A 25,436-nucleotide genomic window follows, 5' to 3' on the forward strand; every position below is an offset into this window, starting at 1 on the left:
CCATGTTGTGAAACTTAAAAGTTTCATCAAATAGTTTTTATGTATTTTTGTCAACCATGGAAAGAAAAAAGGAAAATAAGAGTATACACAAGTCAAATACACAGGCATTGGACTAGAAACAATTCCAACAAGTTACAGGAGATCCAAAAAATAAATTTAAAACATCTCCAAGTAATCTAATGAAAAGCTACCATCTCACTCCTCCATTACAGGTTTAGTTGATGTAAGTGATGCCACCGCAGAGGAAAGGCATCATGAAACCACTTTCCCTCCTGGATGCAGCTGCAACACAGGCCAGTTCACCAGTACAAACTCTTCCCATAACTGACCTTGGGAACAAACTGACTTGATTTCCACCCACCTCAGAAGCTCATCAAAACCTCAGTGCAGGTTTAGCACTTGAACAGCTTATCAGTGGTGGCAAGAGTGAGCCAGCCCAGCAGGTCCCTTGCACGGGCACAGTCCCTGCTGCCAAGAGCATGGAGAGTTTGGGAATACCACTGCCTCTGCCTGATGGGGTGAGGGCATGAATTTCAAAGGACTGTGTCTGGCACCTCCTGGCAGTATTCAATTCAAAGGAAAAATTTTAATAAAGCAATGAGTTAGGCAATGTCAGAATTATCACAAACTCATCAATTGTACTGATACTACATGAAAACCCCTCCAGATTTAAGAAGCAAACAAGTTCTCTTATGCCAATTATTTAGGACTTTTAAGGCAACATAATACTGCAATTAAAGCACATGAACTTTAAATTTTCTCCTTTATTTTTAATTAGAAAGCCACTTCAGTTACAGAAATCTTCATTGTTTAAATTAATGCCAACAGCCTGAGTCCTGATCCTGAGAACAGATTCATTTAAACAGGATTCCTCTCATACATGGTTTACTTGTGCAAGTATTTGCAACATTCAGCCCTGAAGTCACTACACAATTTATAGCTACGTTCCTCATTTGTGAACAAACTCACCTCTGAACTCAGTATTACACAGTTCTGTCATGTGCCATCATATTCTCTTAACCTCTGCAAAAACACGTTTATATATGTTAATTCATAGACAGGTAAGTATGTCAGGAAGAAGCAAAGAAGAGCTACTAGAAACCATGGCATCCACTTGGCAACTGAGGAAACACGCGAGGAAAGGGAACACTGCACAATCAGACATGGTTATCCTCAAGATAAATACTAACAATAAACATTTAGGCTGTTTTCTACAAAATTATTTTCATGAATCGAGACCACTTTTGCAGCACCTCACGCATAAGGGTTTAGAAGTGCCTATTAAAGGTGAGGGGGAAGAAACATCTTCCATATCAATGAGATCAGGATTTCACCCTAAATATTACATTTCGGGGAAGGTGAACAGGAGATTGCACTACACTGTAAGATTACTCTTGCTCACTTATTGGAGAAAATGAACACCTGTTTCAAAGCAAACGCCACTGAAGACAAAGAAAAGAATGCTACCCAGTTGCAGCAGCTAGTGTAGCTTTATATAGCCAAAAAGTAGCCTGAGTTTTTCAAGAACACTACAATTAATATCCATATTCTCTAAGTACGTGCCAATGGACCTGATCTAAATGCTGCCCAAGAGGTAGCACAAACTACAGCAGGACAAAGACTTCCTCTGTGCTGTCCTAGGTCATCACAGTCAAGTACACAGGCAAAGATTGTGCACTTCAGTTGTAAAAGAACCATTTCAGTATCTTCTGAATATTTCTTATCAAGTGCTGACTCTGATAGCCCCCTTGTTGCCTCAAAACAAAGCCTAGAAAAGCAGGGATCACAAATACATACATAATTTGGAGAGACTTCCATATCTATTAATATTAAACTAGGCAGGGGATTAATAAAATTACATTTAAGATACATACAACAGAAAAATGCACAATGGACAAAAAAGTTAAACTGTTTTTTACACTGTGACATACAGAAGTTGTTTGTAAATTCTCAGAAATAAATGAGGAGCAAACATCTCTTGTTCAGTTTGTTTCTGTTAATCACTAAACACAACAGATAAGGAGCATTTTCATTGAAAACGTTTTTTTCTACTTCTGTGTCCTGTGACTCAAGACAAGCAGGTTGCAATAACATCAGCAGCTCATACCTCTGGAATTCATGAAAAGGAAATATACTTTTATGTCACTGGAAAGTTCAGAATTAACAGCCTCAAGATATTAAAACAGAAGAGATTCCAATCAAAGGTAGAAGTAACTGAAAAAAGATCAGTGTAGTTAAACCAGCTGTATTAAACCCACACACATACTCATTTTTCAGGCACAGCCATTGAAAAACCCTCCTAATCAAAGGTCTGCTACTGCCCTTTCCTAAGACAGTTTTCATACCCCTATGTAGGAACACGGCATGAGGACGAGTGAAGAACAATTTTTGGCACTCCTGAGATCTCCACTAAAGCACAGGCTGCCTAGACAAGGTTGGAGAGGAGAAAAGTTGTTTCTCGTTCATGTTCACCATAATGCCCACAAACAGACCTTGGGAAATGGAAAGAAAACACATTCCTTGTGCTTTCCCTTCCTGCTTTGAGGTGTTTGTACGTGCTCAGGGTTCTTGGCAACGGGTGCCATTTCAGGGGACTTCAGTTTTCAAATACTAGAGCACTTCAGTCCTGACAGCCAGCCAGTTATTTTTGTGGATCAAGAAGTGACATCACTAACATACCACAACATCCTCCAGGTATCTTCAGCTTTCATTCAGAGTTTCCATGGTTTGCACTCCATGGCTCCCATGGTTTACAAACAAGTTCAATATGCCTGCATCCTTCCTTTTCTTTCTGTTCCCTCTCCTCTTCATGTGTAAGGAAACAGCCATAAAGGTCCAGGTCAGGATTTACTACTTCAAAATACAATTTCTAACGAAAGCTGCAACTCAAGTTTCTTACACAAACTATCCTATTCCTTGGAATGTCTTAGGCAATGTTCCAGGAAAAACTGAACATGCGCAAGTGGAAAAGTATTAGTTCCATCACCAATTTCTGTCTTTAAGCAAGCTCTCCTCTGTGGTTACTAGAAAACATACACAACTTGAAATAATTTAAAAACCAGTAAGAAGTTACAACTGAGGGCAGAAGTTAAGTGACTAAATTTTAGTAGGTGTGACTTCCAACTTGTGTTTCAGTCAAACTATTACCCTGATTTCACCCCAGCAGTGGAGCTGTATCACTTGAATACCAATTTGCCTTCTCTGCAGCAGTGCCTGCAGCCCTGGGAAATTATTGCTCTGGAGGCCACACGTGTCACACACTCACTGTGCCCTGTCAAGATTCCCAGGCCAGGGTCAAACGAGTCTGGTCTGGGAACAGGATGGCTCCATCAGCACGTTTCCTCCTCTGCCTGCAGGGAGAGGAGGCTCTGAGGGCAGCACTGCCCAGCTGAGCAGGCACAGAGCTCTCAGCAGTTGCCCTGGATCCCCCCAGCTCCACATGGATGGCAGCAGCCCAGACAGACAAGGACCTGGTGCTCCCATGTGCCCGATCCACACAGTGCTGGGACACCCACGGGACCTCAAGCCCTGGGAATCACCAACTGCCCACACACAAATTCTGGAACTGACTGCAACAGGTAAGACTTGGGGTTTGCAAGGCAAGGACTTCCAGCTCTTCAGAAATGGGGGTCTATGGAGTTTATTGCTCAAAGCACTTTATAATCCTGCAGTGAAGTGCAAAGCACTGTCGTTAAGTCAAACTAAGTTTTTTTTCTTTTTTTTTTTTTTAAAATACCTAGGAATTTCTCAGCATTTCCCTGTTTACCTGATAAATCAGTTCTTTATAAAAATAAATATTGGGAGGACAAAAGGGACAGTTCCCCCACAATTTTAGTAAACAAGTTTAATTTTTCCATGCTAAAATCTCTAATATCTTTCAAAAAAATATCAAAACACCTAAGAGAAATGGAGTGTGCATCAGAGCTGCTTAAATCCTCACCTACTTTATTGCCATGGCTAGAGTATCAGCAGAACTTCTAAAATTCACAGGTGTTTTTGAAAGGCCATAGTATCAGAAACAGCATTTGGCAAAGACTTTGTGAAGAACAGTTTCCTAATAGTCAGCAATAACCCTTATAATAAATTTAAGGGGAAAATACTTGAAATTTTTTCCTCTTTGATTTTTTTTTTCCTTAGATCAGGTACCAGCCACACTTTGTCCCTCCCATTTCTATGGTATTTCCAGTTTCACGTATTTAGATCAATGACACTTTCCAAAAGCTGGTGTACAACATCTTTATATACACTACAAATTCAGATTACCAGACTGTAGTCAGACACTGAACGTATAAATAACTTTGCAAACTATTTACAGGTTTTAAACTAATCAGGTTTCAAGCAACCAACACTCTTAAGGCAAATTTGTTTGTATGACTGGCTGTCTGGCCTTTCAGAATTTCTCTCCCCTCCCCAGTTCCCCTAAAATAACAGGCAAATAGGAAATTGAATTAACCCCTGCCCCTGTACTGACAGAATTTCTTGTAGAGAGAGATGATTTAACTGATTAGGAGCTCTCCTAAAAACAAGGAAAAATGTATAGAAATTAATTTCCGTGTTTGTGTGTCAAGAAAATCAGTAAGGTGCATACCAAGAAGTGGAAATCCTAATGTCTTACAGCAACATAACTTTTGTATGCACTTGACAAATGGATTTGGGAATTTGGGGAAAGCATCAGTTTAAAGCTGCACAACCCTTTTTAGAACTATGCATTTATAAGCTCTTTAGATACAAGATCTGAAGAGCTCAAAGGGATTCTCTCTTACAGGTGACACTGTGCAATAGAAAACGCCGCAAACAGTGGATTTTCAAAGCATAGGTTTAACTATGTCAGAAATCTTCTCTTATACCGTATTGCTGTGCAAGATACTATTCACCATTTTAAGGGATTCTGCACATCTTGCCAGTCCTTATATCGGAATAAGAACTGGCCACTTCAAATAGTATCTTTTTGTTACAACGCTGTATTCCTAAGTGCAATCCCTTTTGTCAATGCATGACTGAAGCAACCAAGCATATTCTGGTGAAGGAGACAGGATTCACACACCAAACGTGCTCAGTACCTTCCTTTAAGTCCCAATCATCACTTTGTTCTTAGTATTTTTCAGTGCCCTGATTAGGTCTTTGTTTGGAAGTAATTAGCTACTGTGGTTTGAAGGATTTTGGAACAAAGCAGAGACTTTATACTGAATGCAGAGGCCATCTCCAACAGAGACAAAAGGTGGCAAATTATCGATTAGCTTTATATTTAGAAGCATCCCTTGGTTCACTGCTAGGATTGCTCCAGTCATCTGCTTCAGGTGTGGTCTTGTAGTGTCGCCATGCTGACTTATTAAAAACGGGAAGTCTTTCAAATGATTCACTTGAAAGGGCCTATGGAAAAACAAAAGCAATGGTTAGATATCATTAGAGACACGAGAGCAAGGTGATACTCTGGGGAGCTCTACAGCTACAACTTCTGCATCGAACAAGTGTCACAATTATCCCAGCGTTACATGTCACAACACTATTTTGAAAATAGCTGTGACTAATAGCTCTAGTCATAGTCAAAGTACTAGTCGAAGTTAAAAGACAATAATACCATTTAAAAATATTTCCCTTCTTCCAGGAAGTGGTCTACAGAGAGAGCAAGAAAATGATTTTTGGTCAAAACCATTTTAGGGAGATTTGTCAGTGACAGGGAGCAGACTCTGCTGAAACATTTCACTTCCCCAACGAACTGGGGCTCTGTCAGCACAGTGACCTGTGAGGGTTGATCCAGTTCAGTCCTTTTTCCTCTGAGAAAGGCCACACCTTTTTCCTCCACACACACATGCAGAGGATTAAACCCATCAGAAGCAGAAGTTAACACAGGACTACACAACTCACTTGCTACACAGAGCAAGGCACAGTGCCAGTGCTTCAACAACCTCACATAAGATATATGCTATATTCTTCTAATTCTCTGATGACATTCAAGGACTCAGTTTCAACCATTAACTCCTGAGTAGCCTGGTCTCTCCTAAAAAATGACAACAGGAACAATACAGTCTATTGCACAAAGAACTGCACAGAAGAAAACCTATGTACTATTTAGATGTTGGTCAACAGTCTCCTCAGTCTTCTCTTGTGGCCAAAACTTAGAATCAAAAAGTATTAACCAGAATTATCTCTCATTGCACAGTTCTCAGAAAATTCACCACTTCTGATGGATTAACAAAATGCAATCTGACACAGGGGACTGAGGAAAAAAAAAATCAAAAGCAAACTAGCTGGTATTAGTGCCAGGTAAATATATATAACCTTGGGGTTTAGGATTCTCTGTAACTGATTTAGATAAAAGTGTCAAAGATAGCAAAAAACAAATTTGAAAACCAGCCGAGGAGTGAAAAGAGCCTGCTATAAATATAAACAATCTGCATTAGTAGTTTATAAAAGGGTCAGATTCATACCTTCAAATAAATTACAGCATCTGAGCCAACGCCTTCCATTGAGTAGAGTTTAAGGTCACCTTGAAAGTACCTCGCGTACAGACGAGAAATTGGCAATCCATAGCCAAACCCAGCCTACAAAAGCAAGAAAACAAGACAAAAACATGATGAAAAGTTAAAAAAAATGCAACAGATCAGTGTATTAATTTATAAAACAGAGGATAACTCAATATTAGATTGTATCAAATTATTTTTCAAGCTTTACTTTATTACTCAGCCTACAGTATAAGTCAGTATTCAGCCTTTTGAGGAATCTCCTTTTTCCCTACCCATTACTGAAGTACAGAAAAAGGAAAAATATCCAAGTCCTTTGTTAGAATTCTCTTGTCCATTCTGCATTTTCTCCATCACAGAACACCATCTATGCTCCAGCCATGAAAACAAACTGATATGCCCTACAGCTTCCTCGCTATGATCACCATTGCTATAATACTCTATTCCTTCTTTGGTAAAAATCAGATTTTTGACAGAATGCTTTTTCAGGGATTATTATTCTAAAATGTCTCCACAGTTAGGAGACTACACAAGAAAGCCGGAGACGACTCTGTTCACTTCATCCAGGTCACACTAAGTGATTGCTGATGCCACAGAGATCAGAAGAGTCCTGCAGAGGACTGTACAGAGCAACACAAGGGAAACAACCCTCACTGTTGAACAGACGATGAGGACTCCACAGCATTGAATGATCTACTGAGGATGAGACCCAGTACAATCCATAATATTTTCAAAGCATCACAGAGCTGACAGGCACAAATTTTAGATTTTTAAATTTACAAAACTAATACTCATAACCAAAGTTGCAACACGGTCAACGCTTGGCACCTTTTCTAACTCTCTCTTGTCAGAAAAGTTATAAAAAATGCCCCAAGCCTGTCTCACTGCAGCCAGGGAGTAAGATCTTACTCTACACATCAACTCCTTCAGATGACTGGGTATGTGCCCAGAATCACAGTGGTTGGTTATTTACCCGAAACCCCCCCCCCCCCCATTTTTTCAGGACTATCCACAGCAATAAAAGAAATATTCCAGATACACAATTTGAAAAGAAGGATATACAAGACAATAGAGTAATACAACTTCTTCATAATGGTGGACTACGAGAAGAATTAGACACCTGAAGTTTTCAGAAAACCAATAAATTCATTCCACTATAATATTTCTACAAAAGCAACCTGACAGATCAATAAGAATAATGTGCCAGATCTTAAAAACAAAGTCCCAAAATGCTATAAAAAGAGAAGCCTAAGAAGAAGGACTTGCAAGCATTATGGCCAGCTAATATGTGCTATCACTTTATAGGAAATCCCTTGAGGGAAAGGTGAACATTAAACAACTTTTACTACAGTATCCATCACAAATTCTCTTGTTGTAATCTAGTATCTCTACAATGTCTTTTGGCCTCTTTGCCTTGATTTTATAGAAGTCTAAATTTAGTATTAAATTGCTTTAGAGTTGCTCACTCAGTTCTGAGCAAAACTACAAACACAAATGCCAAAGGTACCCCTTTCACACTGCTTGTCATAGTTATTCGTGTCCATTTCCAGAATTAAAACAGTTGCTTAGCTGCACTTTTTCAAACAACATTATGTTTTAAATTTCTCAAAGACTCCCATTAGAGACACTTTCAAACACCTGGTCTCGAAACTAGATGTATTTCTTTCTTAACCTCTAAAAAATTAAAGTTACTCGACTGTCTAAGAAAAAACAAAAAAAAAATGCCAAGAGCTGACTTTCATCTTTTCTGGAGACTGGACAATAAATGCATTACAGAAATTATAAAGCACAGCAACCAAAAGGCAAATGGTGAACAATACATACCCCAGGACCAGCTCAAGTAAAAGGCAGTATCAAACAACACTGAAAACACATTATATGTTCCTCACTCCAGAATTACTCCTCCTTAAAACCCACGCCCAAGTTCTGTTTGTCTCCTGTTCCTTTACACTCTCTGCTAGCCCATATAATCATCAATTCACACAGCCCTCTTTCAAAAATTTCCTGTCAGTCTCTTCTGTACATTGCCTTTAGGGTATTTTCTAAACTGCATAACTTAAAAGAAATATGAAGACAAGAGATCCCAGATGAGTCCCTTGTTAAATCAAGACCTTGCAAAAGGTCTGTTTTGCAAAAGACAATTAACAAGAAGTGATTACTACGTATGTCTGTGCTTGACCTAGAGGACAGAATAGTCGCTGATGGCACATCTGCCTTGAGAAAGAAAATCTTCTTAGAGCAAATTTCTCTTTAAATATTACAGTATGCATTATACAAAGAGGAGATTATTACGTTTCTGTGTTACTAGCATTGACAGGTTTAAACTAACTGAGGACATGTTTCTGCCACTATAAACGAATGCTGTGAAAGAGATAACCTGTAAATTCTCTTAGAAAACCTACTATCATTAAGCATGACCATGTGTTTCTAACAGGTTGCTTAGTTGCACTTTTTCAAACAACATTATGTTTTAAATTTCTCAAAGACTCCCATTAGAGACATATGCATCACTTTCAAACACCTGGTCTTGAAACTCGATGTATTTCTTTCTTAACTTCTAAAAAATTAAAGTTACTTGACTGTCTAAGAACAAACTAAAAAAAAAAAAATAAAAAAAAATGCCAAGAGCTGACTTTCATCTTTTCTGGAGACTGGACAATATGTGTCGAGCAGCACACAGGAACCTCACAGCTGCCAGGATCTGAATGCTGCCATGGTAACAAGGTTTCTCAGCAGTTTTTAAACAACATTTGCAAGGACAGTGAGAGAGAATTTTCCCCAATCAACAGAAAGATACCTCTCTTCCACTGCCCAAGTCCATGAATGTTTCATGGGCATCCTATAACAAGGGAAGGAGTGTTAGAACAGAAAAATATGTCTCTTTACACTGCACTGCAGTTTAGAATATAATCTAAGTAAAGAATGACACAAGCACAGACCTACCTACCTTCTGGAGCATTGTAATTCTTTAGTGGTTTGATCTTTGGCACTAAACACTAAAGAAACTCCTTCTGTATGGACTTCAAAGAGGATTTATATGGAACCTACTGCCGAAGGATTTTTATTTCTATACAGACATACAAAGTATAGCATAGTTGTTTCTATAACTGGATCTGGGCCATAATACATAAGGTGTCAAACTTCACTGCTAAGCCCTTGTTCCTCTTAGTGGAAAGACATGCCACAGGCTCACAGTTTGTGACCTTTTTCTTTCTGCACACACATAAATAACAGAGCTTAACATCTCTTCTCAACATTCATGTACAGGCACTGGTCAGACTCACAGGGCAAAAGGAAAACAAGCCCTGAAAACGGGATACAGCAGAAGAATACCAAGTATAAATGCCACAGATTCAAAGTAAGCAGTTGTGGAGACGAGGAAATAAACACAGGAATGCATTGCTAAAAGATGCATTGAAAAAAAAAAAAGAAAGAAAGAAAGAATAGTGTCAATCCTAAGATGAACACATTTTACAATCAGAGCTACAAAGGAAGAGACAATTTAATAGCGAATACAACTGGTAATCAAGGTATAAGTTTATCATGAGAACAAGTTTCAGGAAATCCTTGTAGGCTGATACAGTAAATTGCTGATCAGAAGTGAGACAGAACAAAGGCAGATTATGCATCAAGAGAGATTCTATCATTTGTGACAAAGAAAAAAGCTTATATTTGAATTAAGGCCTGTTCCCTATCACTCATCACATTCAAGAAGATTATCTATGAAAAAGCCAAAGTCTGAAACATATTACTGAGATGTGTTGTAGAGGCAGGAGCTGTGAAGGATTAGTGCCAAGTCAATGCAGATATAGAACTGGGTTTCACACCTATGACAGTGGCAAATGCTGGTGAAAACAATGCAATATATTTATGTACCACAATGGTACAAACTGTGGACCATGACAGTACCACAAAGACTTTCTGCTCATAATTTAAAATGCAATTTATTACCTTTCAGTCCCTCTGAACTGATTTTACCCTCAGTTTATTGTTAATAATTCTATATCCAAAATAGCCACAGAGACAGAACAAGAAGAAACAGCCTCAAGTTGTGCCAGGGAGGTTCAGGCTGGATATCAGGAAGAATTTCTTCATGGAAAGGGTTGTCAAGCATTGGAACAGGCTGCCCAGGGAAGTGGTGGAGTCACCATCCCTGGAAGTGTTCAGAAAACAACTGGACATGGCACTGATTGCTATGGTTTAATTCACATGGTGGTGTTTGGTCCAAGGTTGGACTGGATCTTGGGAGGTCTTTTCCAACCTTAATGATTCTATGGTTCTACACTCTGTGCCACAGTTTATTATCTGCCTGAAGGCACTTCAAGTACAGAAGTATCAGCAGGAAAAAGAAGAAGAACACTTAAGAACACGCTAGATGAGAATCCTCCTAAGCAGGGAAAAGAAATTCCTCCAAGAATCAACTTCTCAATGTGCTTAAAGATAAAGGATTGCACCAGAGGCAACAGAGGACAAAGACAAGAAGAGGCAAGAATACATTATGTGTATTAATCCACTTACTGAAAGCCAGTCAAATTGAACAGTAGCTATATAATTTTTATTACGAGCCATTATGTAATTTAATAAAGCAATTTAGAAATAGTATTTTATTTTAATAACAATTTTAAAAAAATCATACTTGCTGAAAGAATCTACACATTCAACACTGAAATGATTCCCTGCCTGGAAGAAACTATGGGGAGATTTTTTGTGTGTGAAATCTGGCCCTGATACATCTCAGAAGGGAGTATCACACGAGATATTTCCAACTGAACAGGAATATATGTGAAGTGTTCATATCACATGCAGGTTCGGAAATATTGTCTTAAAATGTGTTTTTACAGTCCATAACTTAGATAAAAATGATTTTCTAGCTTCAATATAAGCTTGTGCATTGCCAGGAGGTGTCTCTCCAGTGCTAATTCTGACAGTGTGCTCACCTTTTCAATAGGTTAAGGTAATTTAGATAAACAGTAATTTACACAACAAAGAGGAGCTCATTAGGTTATCCACCTTCTCAGTAATAAAGCACTAAAGATCCTTCCCATTAACTCGAGAAAATACTGTGTTTATGCAGACATGCTTGTTTCCAAGAATCCAATATCAAGACAAAGAAAAGTAATTTTCTATTCCACAGACTAAGTGGTAACAGAACCCATTTTCTCCTATTTTACCTGCATAGCCTTGTTAATGATAAACAAGTTCTTCGATGGAAAACGTGATCCAGTGGATTGCAGTGAAGGGAAATGTAAAACCAGAGTAGAGCAAAGGGACATTTAAACACATACTGCAATTGCTTACCAAAGGCACAGCTCTCGAGGGCTCCAAACTAGGCCTGGGTGCTGTTGAGTACATGTAGTTAAACAATCTGTCTATTTTTCTTAGAGGAACACCTCCACCTTTGTCACTTATCTAAGGAATGAAAATTTAAGAGTTTTAAACATTATGTTCTGGAAAAAAACCCACAAAAACTCAAGCAGCATTATCTAAATTACTTTAGAAACATTAGAGGAGCATCTAGGGACTTTAGGGCTGTTTGGTTTGAGGAGGCTGAGGGTGACCTCGTTGTTCTCTACAGATTCCTGAGGAGATGAAGTGGAGGGGGAGGTGCTGATCTCATCTCCCTGGGATCCACTGACGGGACAGGTGGGAACAGTTCAAAGTTGCAGGATCAGGGGAGGTTTAGACTGGACATTAAGAAGCATTACTTTACCGACAGAGTGGTCAAACCCTGGAAGAGGCTTCCTGGACAGGTGGTCAATGCCCCAAGCCTGTCAGTGACCAAGAGGCGTTTGGACAATGCCCTTAACAATGTGCTTTAACTTTTGGTCAGCCCTGAAGAGGTCAGGCTGTTGGACTAGATGTTCCTTGTAGGTCCTCCCCCACTGAAAATATTCTATTCTAACAAATAAGAAGCAAGTGGTACAGTAACTAATCTACCTTTTCAAATTACAAGTCATACTACTCTAAACATGGAAGGTTTCTAGGTGGCATATTATTTTTAGATGTTTACCTTAATAGATAGATCTTCTTTCCCCAAAGTGACTAAGGTTTTGATCGATGGATAAGCTTCTTTCTTACCTTCATGCCATTCAACTGTAGCTCTCATTGAATTCTGAAGATAAGAGAAAAAACAGTCTCTTTGATTCTAACTTCACCATATATACTTTTTGTGACAACTTAAAACTTGCATTTATTCTGTTGAATCCAGATAATTTGTCCTACAATTGCATACAAGACAGAAAAAGTTGTATTTAACACAAATTCAAGAAGTGCTGTCAAGTCAGTGAATTGTCCAGTTAAATTTTTACATAACAACTTACTCTACATAACTTTTATCTATTTGATACAGTCAAAGAACAGAAAACAAGACTTTTTTTCTGCGTGAAATCAAGGAATTATATCCAAGGGATACTTCATCATATATTTTAACAGAGTTCCCACTGCCAGTCCCTGACAGATTCCTTACAGCTTTAACTTAGTGGTTTCATCCTGTTTCATGACTTGGACCCAAACATACTTACACGTAGTGTACAAATTCTCATCTGTTCTGCCCTAGAACTAATGTTACAAATGACAAAATAGGGGAATATTTAAATGAACTTGACAAATGTCTGAAATCAACCCCAAAAAAACCAATATTTAGAAAAGGTTTCTCTCTGACCAAATGCCTGTTTTCCCCTCAGTTTCTAGTGCTCAATTGCACCACCTAGAGACCTCCTATCTTCTTTCAAACCATAGAAAGCTCTCACAAGTTTCATTTTCACTGCTGTTCCAATTATTCATAAAACACAAACAAAACCAACGCAGAGCACATCATTTACACTATTCAAATACACATGGGCTGTTTTCACAATAAGGACACTAATCCTAATCAGTCCTCAAATATGCAATATAGAAGAAAGCTCATGAAAATTGCAAGGTTATGAATATTTCATCACTGCAAAAACAGATTATCGTGAGTGTTTTAAGTTAATCAGCTGCAAAGGCACAAAAGGAGAAATGGGAAAACAGATTTTTTTTTCAGTACACCAGGGTATAAGAGAGGGTTGTAAGTCTGGCTTTTTAACAAGTGAAGAGTGTTTGAAACTTAAGAATAAGGTTAAGAAAGCAAAACTGAAATAACATTTAAGAGTTGTAACTGAAAGGAATCTCAATTTCAACGGTAATAAGTTCGCAAAACCCTTCCAAATATTAACAAGCACAACTTACCTTGAATAATTCAAATAACATATGAAACAAATGAGAAGGTACATAGACTACTTGAATAGGCTTGTTTGGAGCTTTAGCTAAAAAAAAAAAAAAGAAAAAGAAATAAAAATGTGAAATTATTTATTTTTTCCCCAAATAGTATTTTGTAGCATTGCTCTTTACAGGAATAACATGCAATTCTTTTGCTGAAGTTTGGAAACATCTTAGTCTTATGTTTGGCAGCTGTCCAAAATTTGGGAGAGGATCACTCAAGAAAATTAATTTTTTTTTTTTTACTTAAAACAATGAGCTACCTTTTGTCAATAGAAATTATGAACAAAAAGCAGTCAATAAACTGACTAGGCCTGTCTCATCAAGTTTCGTATCATTCAATTTTCATCTTTACAATCAACTTGAAGCATATTTTCATGTGAGAAGTTTATGATAGGATTTAAAGCACAGACGACCTAAAAAATTTATAATTTTACCATCTTACATGAAAGAGCTCAGCACTGGGGCAGAGAATGCCAGTGGAATTCATCAGTTTATAAGCATACTTCAGAATGAAATAAGATTCAGTTCCATTAGAAGATCAGCTAGAAGGCAGGCAGGTTTCCTTTACAGTTATGAAGATTCTTGACCATTTTATTTTCTTTAAAGTGATAGTGAATTCAGCATAAAGAAGTACACACCATGATGATAAATTATAATCCAGGTGCCCACGTAGACAAATTAGAAGAAAAGTAGCTGCATGTAGGACTGCAGAGTTCAAATTCTAACTTACAGTTAATTAACAAAACTAGAAATGACAGATAATAGCAAGGAGTTCTCTTAAATTAGTTTCATAATTACCATTGAATTCTTCAACTTCCAGATCAGGTGCCACCGTGTAGTACTGCTCACATAACATCTTAGCTGTTTCATAAGCATCTACAAAATAACAGAACAAACACTAATTTATCAAAATCTTCTAGAGACGACCAGCAGTGTTTGTCTTCTCTGTGAAAGACTACAAGCAGAACACTCATTTTGGGAACTAGTTTACAAGCATGAAGCTGGTATCCAATTTAATCCCTTTTTGTCTGTGAGTTTGTAGCCCATTAGTCAAGAAAGGGCAAAATCCATTTAAAGCTCTACAAACAAAAACACAGTACTGGAGACAAGCTATTTTTCATCTTTGCTCAGGGCTTGAAAACCAGAAGGGTATAATCTTAGGCTGACCATAATATCTACTTATTTGTTATTTCCTGATCACAATTTAATGCTTGTTCTTTCCATCTCAAATAAAAAAATGATGACATTGCAACCATAAATTCAGTTTTTCCAAACACAATACTGATTACAATACTCAGTTTTCAAGGTCATCTAGGAGGAAAGCTGGAATTTTTAAGATTCTTCATTGTTTCCTACTGAACCAAAAAGAGTCCCCTAGAAGATACCTCCTCATAATCCAAATCAGACTGCTGAAATATAGCAAGAAAGTTTAAGTCATCTTTTGCCACTACTGTCCCCCAAGGCCTGCAGTGAGAGGACAAAAGGCAATGACCTTAAGCTGAGGCAGGGCAGATTCAAATTAGGTACTAGAAAAAAAATTGTCACTGTTAGAGAGGTCAGACATTGTAATAGGTTGCCCAGGGTGGTGTTTAAGAGACATGTGGGTCTGGCGCTGGGTGATGGTTTAGTAATTTACAGGATACAGTGGTGCTGGGCTGATGTCTGGACTGGATGATCTTAAATGTCTCTTCCAACCTTGACAATTCTCTGATTCTGTAATACTGGGCCCAATATTGTTTAACTTTATCCATCAGCAACTTGGATGAAGGGTCAGATGCCTCCTCAGCAAGTTGCTGATGACACAAAGCTGGGAGGAGTGGCCGATACCCCAGAGGGCTGTGCAGCCCTTCAGAGGGGGACCTCTGGTTTTGTTACTGTTGTCTAAGATCTATTTTAGCTACTTGCTTGAAAATTGGACATAGTTTTTTCTGACACTGTGCACTCCTCTGTCCAAGGCAGCAACTAGGAATTTGATGATCAAAATTGATACAATTATTGCTATTAGAAGGAAAAGCTAAACAATCAACATGACTAACATATACGATGCTGAGGCTGAAGTGTAGTAAGGTCAATCAAAAGGAAAGAAAGCTGCTGAAAAAGGCCACCTTAGGAGCCCAAAAGAGGTAGAAAAAGCTGTAAGAGCTATAAAAAGGATTACAAAGTGAGCTATCATGCGCATCAAAGTCTGGCATAAGAAAGGTTTCCCTCTTACTTCACCAAAAGCTGGAGAGAAAGTGAAGGGGAGAAATACATTCTTCCCCCCTTTGCAGCTACACAACCAGCAGCCAAGGATAGAGAGTGGAATTCTTCCCTACAGCAAAACCTGTATTTGTAAATAGATACACCCAGAGCGTGAAGCTTCCATGAACAAGTTCTTGAAGCAGCCAGCAATGCCTCATGCCTACTGAAAGCATATGAACAGTCACAACATTAAGCAAACAGGATTTCCAGTGTGACTGTGCCAGATCACTCAGGTAAAACCATCACATTCATGCCTTCTGTGTAAGAGAGAACAGGCTGTGGTATGATCCAATGCACAGAGTAATGGGGAGTTTCACTGGAATATCTGTACACCCAAGGACATTTTACTGGAAGACCTAACTAAACAAATTGGAAATTACTCCCAGTTTTCTGCAGTACCAGCATCAGATATAAAAGCACTACATGAGAACCTGCTTCTAAGTATTTCAGGAAAACATCTGAAGTTTAACAAAACACACATTTCATCTGATATTTGAGAGGACAGATTAAAGCTATTAAAAATCAAATTGTTTTCTTAGTTCTCTTAACATAAATTCCTCTATTCTCAATCATGAAGACATCAGAAAGTCTCAATAAGCCCATGGCTTTACTGTGAGCAACTTCAGAACTTCCATTTCTTCTTTTATTTTATTAAGTGAATTTAAATCACCTTCAGTCTCTTGTACCTCAATAACATATTTCTGAATATTCTAAGTTGGGGAGTGGGGTTCAGTCAACAAAAATGCTAACTTCATCTTACCTTTAACCACCTCTGCCACATCACAATTAGGATCAATACTTCCAATATGTTTGGGATGAGCAGGATTAATATCTCCACCAAAAAGTAGTGCTAAAAGAAAAAAGAAATGGCAATAAATTGTCTATTAAACTTGAGGCAGCCCCAAAAGTTTAAATCTGATGGTATCTGAGACTTACTGGATAGTGCATCATTTTGTAAAAAGATACTGTAGCAAATTGTCAGAATCCTTGTTAGACAAATACTTGCCTAATTCTTCCTCTTCCCTGCCCCCTTTTTTTTTTTAATTAGTTTTTATAGCTAAGACTAGCTAGAATAGAATTAGCGATATGGGTGAGTCAAGGTGAAAACCTACATTTCGAAGCAGACTATCAAAAATTAGATAAAATTAAAATGTAAAATGCTTCATTCATACCGTTATGTCAGAAGAGAAGCACTCACAACAATGAAAATACTACAATAGAAAGGACTGAGGAACTAAGACATCATTAAAAGCCTTTTACACTCACCTAAACTGCAATTTCACAGCTGGCACAGGTCTCCCTCACTCACACAACTTTTTCCCTGGCTCTCAGCAACATGATCCCACTCCCTCTTTGCACAAGGGTCTGGCCCTCACCAGACCCTTCACTGAGAGTTTAACTCTTAAAGAAGTAGGAAGGTTTTACACTTTATTTCAGGACTGAAATTGCTATTTCAGCAAGTTAGTGAGTTCTGATATGAAGCAGGTGCAGTATGAGGTGAGCAAGAGACTAGATTTGAAAGCTTTTCCTGTCCTGGTCATGGTGAGCTCATACACCAGCCACTGCACCTGGCAGAACACACTGTAAGGAACAGCTTGCCAGTAACACAGGGAACAGAAATGCAAACTGCATAAAAACTTGGTTTGCATTCTGCTTTCTAACTGTCTTTTCTTTCAGTACTTCAAGATTAATATTTGCCATCCTGGACAGATTACTAACATTGCTAACACAGAGACATTATACAAAGCTAACTAAACTTTAAGCATCTACAAGCAGTTTTAGGCTTCAACCAATTAAATAAGAGGGTCCATAGGAAAACCTAGTTCAGTTCAATGAAGCAAGTTTAATATTTTAGAATTAGTGCAAATTATGCTAGTGCTCAGCTCAAGAATTCTATTAGGACAATGGTTTTACTCTATTGCTGGAACTCTTCTACGAGAGCCTTTTAACTTGGTTTTACATCTATCGTTTGTCTGCTCAGGTACAAGTAAAGAAAAAGCTGCACATTTATCTCATTTTGTACACTTCACCACATTCAAATTATCTGTACACAACACAGCAAGGCATTTGCTAGTCACATAAAAGGTTACTGGAAACACACACAACTTGTAGTAAAACTCCTTATACTAAATACTCCAGTGGCCACATTATCTGTAGCGTATAACAATTGCTAAGAGTTCCTAAAAGCAGAATACTGAGCAGAGAATGAAGCTCTAGAGCTAAAAGGCACAAGACACACTAAAAGAGATCACAAGACTGTCCTTAACTTTATACAGATCACTTTCTGCATGGTTGCACATACTGGTTAATAAGAGCTGTGCAAGTAATTTCTTTCACTCTGTAATACGAATATAAAACAGAAAGTTTATTAGTAAAAACAAATGAAACAGAACCTAATGACAAAGGATGACTAATTCCAGCACTTATCCATAAATAGGAAATAGGAAGGGAAGACAAGGGATATAATTTAAAAGTTAAAGTTAGAAATACTCAACCCCTTTAGAAGGCAAGAAAAGTCTAGATAACTTGATGAAAAAAAAAAACAATAAAAATACATATATTGCATAACCCATTCAAAATTTATGGCATCTTTGCATTTCACTAGAAAATAAATATCAGCTCTACAAACTACGTTGAAAGATTTGTTAGCAGAAAGATACAGCTACTCTACTACTATCTCAAAGTAGTTCACGTATCACTACACAAGCCATCTCTGCCAACAAGACTAAAAAGTGACAGCCATGCTGACAAAGACTGACAATTCTAAAAGAAAATAAACTGGTGTTTTGGGTTCGTTTCTCATCACTGCAAAATACCAAATCTACCACTTGCCAGTACATATTTTACCAAAATTTGCACAGAATATTAAGAATTAGTCACGAGTAAGAAAACAAAAGCAAAACAAAGCTACAGCTTCAGGTTCATAAGCAATAACTAATAAGTTTTCAAAGAAGAGAAAAGCCATTACTTACTGTGTTGGTTAATAAGCATGCGGAAAGAGATGCGGTTGGTGTAGAATCTATCTAGAAAATACTGGATGTTACTGCTAACAAATGGATCAAAGCCATATTTTTCCTTGTATTCAATCACCCCTTGTGCCATGGTTGGAACCACATCATTGTGTCTGTTCCTGACTTTAATTAAAACATCTAAAAAGCTAGAGGAAAGAAAATTAGAAACAGATTGTTAATTAAACTCAATCTTTTTTTTCCTGAAACTCAACCACAACACAACCAGTCAACCAAAAAATTATTAGAGAGAGAAGACAAAAATACAGCAGTAACTAAACAAGTCTATTTAAATAGGAGTATTTGGGCAACTTCTCACAGCACCTGTAAAGCATCTCAAATTAAGTTACTCCTCCCACAAACATTCCTTTAAATTAAATCTTTCTTCACCATTCATGGCCAACAAAATATTTTCTTTTACTGCAATCATGCTCACTATGGTAACTGTCATTCCCTGCAACTTTTAACAGGAGCTGGGAGATTGGAAAGGAAACTCAGTAAAAACAACCCGACTGCCCTTCACAATTCCTAAGATAAATTCGTTTTTAATTCCTAACACCTCAACCGTGCAGTGAACTTGGAATGCAATTCCTTCACCTGGCAAATCTTTTGCTAAGTTGGAATCTCAGGACAGGTAACTGTGTGACTCCTGCTCAGTTTCCTCTCACGCCGCTGGATGGCAGCGTGAATACAACCGAGCTCTGACCGGCTCTTCTCTTCTCTGGTAGCTCGGCAACTTTCAGGATAACACTTCCATTGCTTTTAACAAGCACTTACTTTGAAACAGCTTGGAGGATTTTTGTTTCTCCTGCCAGGGCAGCTAAACACCTCTGATCTTCAAAGTGCTCATCCTTTTTTTTCCCCACATGCAGAGTCATATATACTTGAAATATCCATTATTAATAGCTTTCTAAAGCCAACACATGGAAAATCAGCACCACTCAACTCTCCTACATTCTCCAATATTAAATTACATTAACACCACAATGATTACATGAGGCTGTTTAAAAAAGTCCACAAGGTGAAATGCAGCTTTCCAAAGAAAGCACAGCTGGGAGGCTCATTTGGCTATGCCTGTATCTGCAATTCCAGTGCTCCTTTTTCAAAAAACATCAGCAGCAAAACATCCTTGGTAGATTTATAATGACCACTGAAAAGAAATCTAGTCATTATTTTTATCAGCAGTAGAAGAATATACACCAGCTAAGGAAAGAACAATAGAAATCATTGAAAGGTCATCTAGTCCAACTCCCCTGGAAATGAGCAGGGGAAAGAACAAAGCCACCAAAAGTAAAAAAAAAACTAACCACTAGTCACCACATTTAAACCAGACACTTTCTTCCTTTTCAGCACCACTTAGCCAAGGCAACCACTTGACAGTACACCATACCATTCTTAACAAGTCATACACTTTGAAAATTATTTCTCCCACTCTACACTGCCAGCTGGAAAGGAATATAGCTTCATTTTTAATAGTTTTTTTTCCATTCTCCTTAGCATAACCACCAGTTTTCATCTATGTGTCAACAAACAGTTCAGTAGTTTTTCAACATTATTCTGTTGCACAGAAAAGGAGAAGCTTTAACTGCCTAATTCCCCAATCTAAATACTATCATGATATAGAACGACTGTTCTCTTACTTAACAATCTTGCTGACTGGGCAGCTTAAAATATTTTATTGCTTTTCATGCATTTTATGTTTATTAAGTCTTGATTCTGTGTGATCTGTTACCACTGAGAGCTGACGTTAGAGACTGGTGCCTGGCTGTACTCGTGCTGCTTTTCTGTTTCCGAGCAACAAGACAGTAGCCAAGAGCAGAGCTGAAAGCAACACTTACAGTCAGGTCTGAAAGAACCGACACCACTCTCTACTGTTTGCTCTGCTACTTGTTTTTAAATACCTCCACTATCCACAATATATTTATGATGCCACGGGGGCAAATTGTTCACTGACATCCCACTACCACAGTGCCTGAATGCACAGAGCATGACAAAGGACTGGGAGGTTTATCTGCTACAGACCAGCAAAATCATAGCTGAAGCTTAGTCAGCATAAATAACAAAGAATGCCTCATTATTGCAGTGACATGACAAACCTCCCGTTCCATCTTCAAAGATAAGTCAGCTCACTCCTGTGTTTCCATCAAGCAGATGCTTTTAAAGGACCAAACACAAGAAGCACACAGGCACATTTCAAAGTGGCAGGGTAGAAACCAAAACACGTCTCCTTAATCTCAGCACTCATTCCTTACAATCCCTCTAACCACCACATCCCCGAAAAACACAAAGCTTTTACTGTATTCAAATTCTGGGAAACCATATCAAGGAATTTTTAAAATGCTCATGGGATTAGCTGGGAATACTCCAGATTAGTTCCAAAAAATTTATTTACCCATTACTTTTTTTTTTTTTCACAATTATCTGCATTTTATTTTCAAAAACCAAATTAATAAATAATGCAGTTGGTTTGACAAATAAGAAATTATTAATATGAAGCTATTTTAGTCAAGTGAGCTTCAGTGGCTTCTGTATTAACAGAAAAATATTTAAGGCATTACCACAGCTATTAAATAAATGAAGTCTAGAGACTTCTGCAAAGACAATTAATGATGTCACAACAGAAGTTATTATTTAACTTCCTAATGACTATACATATTATTCTATTTTGATCTATCATCACAGTGCAAGACATGAAGCATAAGAAAGTCAATATAAAGACAAGGGGAATTTTTGCTATGTCTCTTATGGATAGTATTATCTGACAGATGAAAAACAAGAAAGTGATGAGTAAAAACCCTTTTAAATGGAAGAGACATGCAATTTTTTTTTTTTGATTGGCTGCTCTTTTTTAAAGCAGTGCTAGCTGGTAGCTGAGTATTACCAGAAAGAGAGGTAAAAGTTCACACTCTGAAAGACTTCTGTAGTAGGCAGTCTATCTACTCCAAGCACAAAACTAACTGAAGCAGCATTTACTTAAAAGTAACAAAACTTCTAAATCAATATACTTCAATATTTACTTAGTTCAAATTGCTTACAGAATCCCTATTTCAACTGCAGGGCTGTAGAAAGGCAAGTTATTTGTTTACTAAGTTTCCTCTCTGTGTGTTATCTCTAGACTTAGGCAGCTTATTGACTCAGCGGCTCTCAGCCCCGGGACACTCCCCCACACACCCTCCCATGACAGGGTCACAAATAGAAAAGCAGCAAAGAAACTCAGGGGTGTAAAAGCTGGAGTAAATGCTCCTTGAAAACACAGGTGAACTGCATGTTTTACCAACTCTTCGATTTTTGTAAAGCAACCTCCACCTGTGTGTTTATACAGATGCATATTGACAACTTGGGAAATTTCCAACACTTCTGCCAGCTTACACCACCCTTCACCAAGAGTGGACACCTTATCTCTGCACTCCTGCTATCACACTGTTTGACAGAACTGTGGAAAAACTTCCACCTGACCCCTCTACAGCTTGACAAAAGATATTTGTGCTATCAGAAATGCAAAAGTAAGCTACCATTTGGCATATGCCCATAATGCTGACAGTGACAGTAATGTGGCGATGTTGCAGTAAGTCTCCATAAGCTCTGCTGACCAATAGAATGTAACAGAAACTGAAACACCTCTGAACCTCTTCATCACAGAAATGCCGGGACAAAAAATCCCTTCAAAGCGTTTTGTCCAACATTCATAAAAAGATAACATTCTTGAACATGCATCTGCCCTCCAAGTCACTCACTAAGAGCAGAGCTAAATTGGGCCACTCTGAAAAACATCAACTCCAGTTTAGTCTCTGTGCTTACTCCTGTGCCTGCTCCCCCTCTCCACTGCGTGGGCACTCCTGTCTGTCTCTGTTGGCCACACACTGGAACAGTTTAGGGCCCATAGGGCTAAAAGGGGGCTATTTTTCCACTCCATTAATTTCCCAGTTCACTTCACTGTATAGCTTCCCAGATAGCTGTGCCACTACACAAATAACATCTACAATACTGTAATACTAACAGATAAAATGGCTTCCTCAGAAAAAGAGCCCAAATTCTGAGAATACCAGAGCAGACTCCCCAGACAAACAGAGATGTAACACAAAAATCGGGGGACAGTTTTATGTTGAACTGATGAAGGCATTGCACCATTTTAAGAAGCATTAATTGAGGAACTACTGCCAACACTGTGGCTATCTGTGGATATCCAACCTCTTAGAAAGATCATTTTAGCTCCCCTTCTCTCCTGTGCTACTGTTACCCTGATCAGCTATAACAGAAACTGAAGTCCACCTGAGCTGACAAAAAGACCACCAAGGCACTCTCTAATTTCCAAAATCAGCTGCTCTGCTAGTCTTCATGCTTTGAGTGCTTGACACCACCTTCAGCTCCAAACAAAAGCTGCTGGGGTGGTACAGGTACAGAATTACTTCCACCCAGGCAAGACTCACATCTTGTGACACTGATAAAGCTAAAGGAAGAAGAGATGGGGTCCATCATGAAATGCCAAAGTCACTCGATAGCACACAGGACCCTAACAAGGATGGGCACTGAATGACCAAAGGATCCAAGGCTGGGTTTTCTGTAATATGAGCTATAATGTTCCATTACATACATTACATACATAACATAACAATACATAATATTAATATGTAAAATGTGCTCTCCTACAGCGTGCTCCATGTAGGAACAGCACAGCTGAGAGGAACCAGGAGATGAAGCCTGCTCCAGCCCCTCTTTATAGGCTACTACATGCAAAGTACTGAGAGATACACTGCAGATAGTGCCCAGACAATAAGGGCTTTGTTTCAAAGGACTGGGCATACCTCACAAACTTCCAGGTTTTTCTTTGAGCAAACCATTCTGGTTGAACTATTTCTATGTATGCATCCCTAAACACACCGCCATGAAGTCCCAGATAATGGTTCAAATTTTATATTAAATGATACATGCCATTACAAAAGAACAGCAAACCTTTCTGTAAACTAAATGAACTCAGGGATGAGTTCTTTCCCCACTGAAAAGAAGCTCATTAACTGCTACTGTTCCTGATACTTTCTGACCATACTGATACTCTTCTGACTATAACACAAAAGTAGGACAGGGCTAGATAGCAGCAACATGAAATACTGACACAAGACTTGAGAAATCTGTTATATTTATCTGTGGATTATTACAAGATAAATATGGACATAGTTAAGAGTATTTCTGAAAGACACAGTTTGCAAAGAATATTTCAAAACTGCTAACTACAGCTCAATATCCAGTTAAATGGTATAGCCTTTAGAAAGTTTGGAAGAGATGACATATCAAGAGCAGGAACGTAAAATCTAACTTTCTAATCTTAGGTAACCTATCCAATACTGTCAAAAAGAATAAATCTGCATTTTTCATCTCTTTTCACAGGCCAAATTCAGTATAAGAGACGACTCTTACTGTCTAAGTCCCTAGCTGGACTTCACCCCAATAGGTAGCAATAAATTCCTAGCATCCTTATTTTATGTACTTAATTACAGAGAATTGCAAGATTTCAAAGCTTTTAAGAAGCATTTATACTGAATGTGTAAATATTTGGTTCATTATGAAATATTTGTTCTTTCATGCTAATATAGAGCATTGCAAACAATATTTCCAGTTGCCATGAAACAATATCAAGAATGCCATATCCATATGGCAGAATCAGATAATTCATGTGATAATTGTGAACAGACTCTAAAAATAGATCTCCACAAGAACTACTCATTAACCTTGATAAGCAATATATGTGTTGAACTGCTGAAGTCCAAAAAAAGCTGAAATTCAGCTACCTAACTGCAGAACACCTAACATGGTTCCAGAAGCAACATAACATGCCTAGGACAGCTTATGCCACCTCAAAGTGCAATGGACACCTAAATTCTGGTACCTTAATCCCACTCAAAGGAAAGCTTGCTGATAAACCAGTCACAAATAGAAATTCTTGTATCATCAGCCAACAGGGTATAAATACAGAATCACAAAACGTCACAGCTAGAGGCAGTAAAAAGTTTATCTATTTATCCTCTACAGATTAAGCATGACTAGAACATCACTGAAAGCTATCCAATTTATTCATCGAAGTTTTTAAAATGGGATGCTCTACAGCCTTCAGTCTGTTCTCATTAATATTACAGATTTTACTTTTTGCCCTGTGCCTAATCTCAACTTCAACAAAAATAAGCCATTTTTCAGTTCTCCAGCTCTTCAGTTAGAGCAACCAATGATCCTTTATTACAGTCACTTTTTTTGGCACACAGACTTCCAGTGTCTCCACTTCAATCTCTTTTGTCTGCCAGCCTAAACAAACAGCTTCAACATTATTCAGAGGTGGAACTACCCAAGTCTCTATTTCTTGCTCCTTTCATACCAGTACTGTCCAGGACTGTTTTAAATTCTTCATAGGTAACACCCAGAACTGAAGACAGGATTCCAGCTTTGGACTCTCACTGAGAAAATAGTTACTTTCCCTTTTTCACCAGCACTACAATTC

General features: G+C 38.1%; 1 protein-coding gene across 4 annotated transcripts in view; it reads right to left on the reverse strand.

Annotated features, from left to right (window-relative positions):
• Window positions 1–744: 744 nt before the first annotated feature.
• The window catches only part of PDK3 (pyruvate dehydrogenase kinase 3), a 52,007-nt gene continuing 27,315 nt past the window's right edge, over window positions 745–25,436 (reverse strand). For all 4 annotated transcript variants that reach the window (XM_032681047.1, XM_032681048.1, XM_032681049.1 and 1 more), the window contains 8 exons: window positions 18,917–19,101; window positions 16,705–16,794; window positions 14,502–14,579; window positions 13,671–13,747; window positions 12,472–12,573; window positions 11,760–11,870; window positions 6,429–6,542; window positions 745–5,370 (listed from right to left, as the gene is read on the reverse strand). In XM_032681047.1, the coding sequence (XP_032536938.1) occupies window positions 5,227–5,370; window positions 6,429–6,542; window positions 11,760–11,870; window positions 12,472–12,573; window positions 13,671–13,747; window positions 14,502–14,579; window positions 16,705–16,794; window positions 18,917–19,101 (901 nt within the window). In that variant the 3' untranslated portion in view covers window positions 745–5,226. The remainder of the gene's footprint in view (window positions 5,371–6,428; window positions 6,543–11,759; window positions 11,871–12,471; window positions 12,574–13,670; window positions 13,748–14,501; window positions 14,580–16,704; window positions 16,795–18,916; window positions 19,102–25,436) is intronic.

The sequence above is a fragment of the Chiroxiphia lanceolata genome, chromosome 2 (genome assembly GCF_009829145.1).
Source record: "Chiroxiphia lanceolata isolate bChiLan1 chromosome 2, bChiLan1.pri, whole genome shotgun sequence".
Classification (NCBI taxonomy): domain Eukaryota; kingdom Metazoa; phylum Chordata; class Aves; order Passeriformes; family Pipridae; genus Chiroxiphia; species Chiroxiphia lanceolata.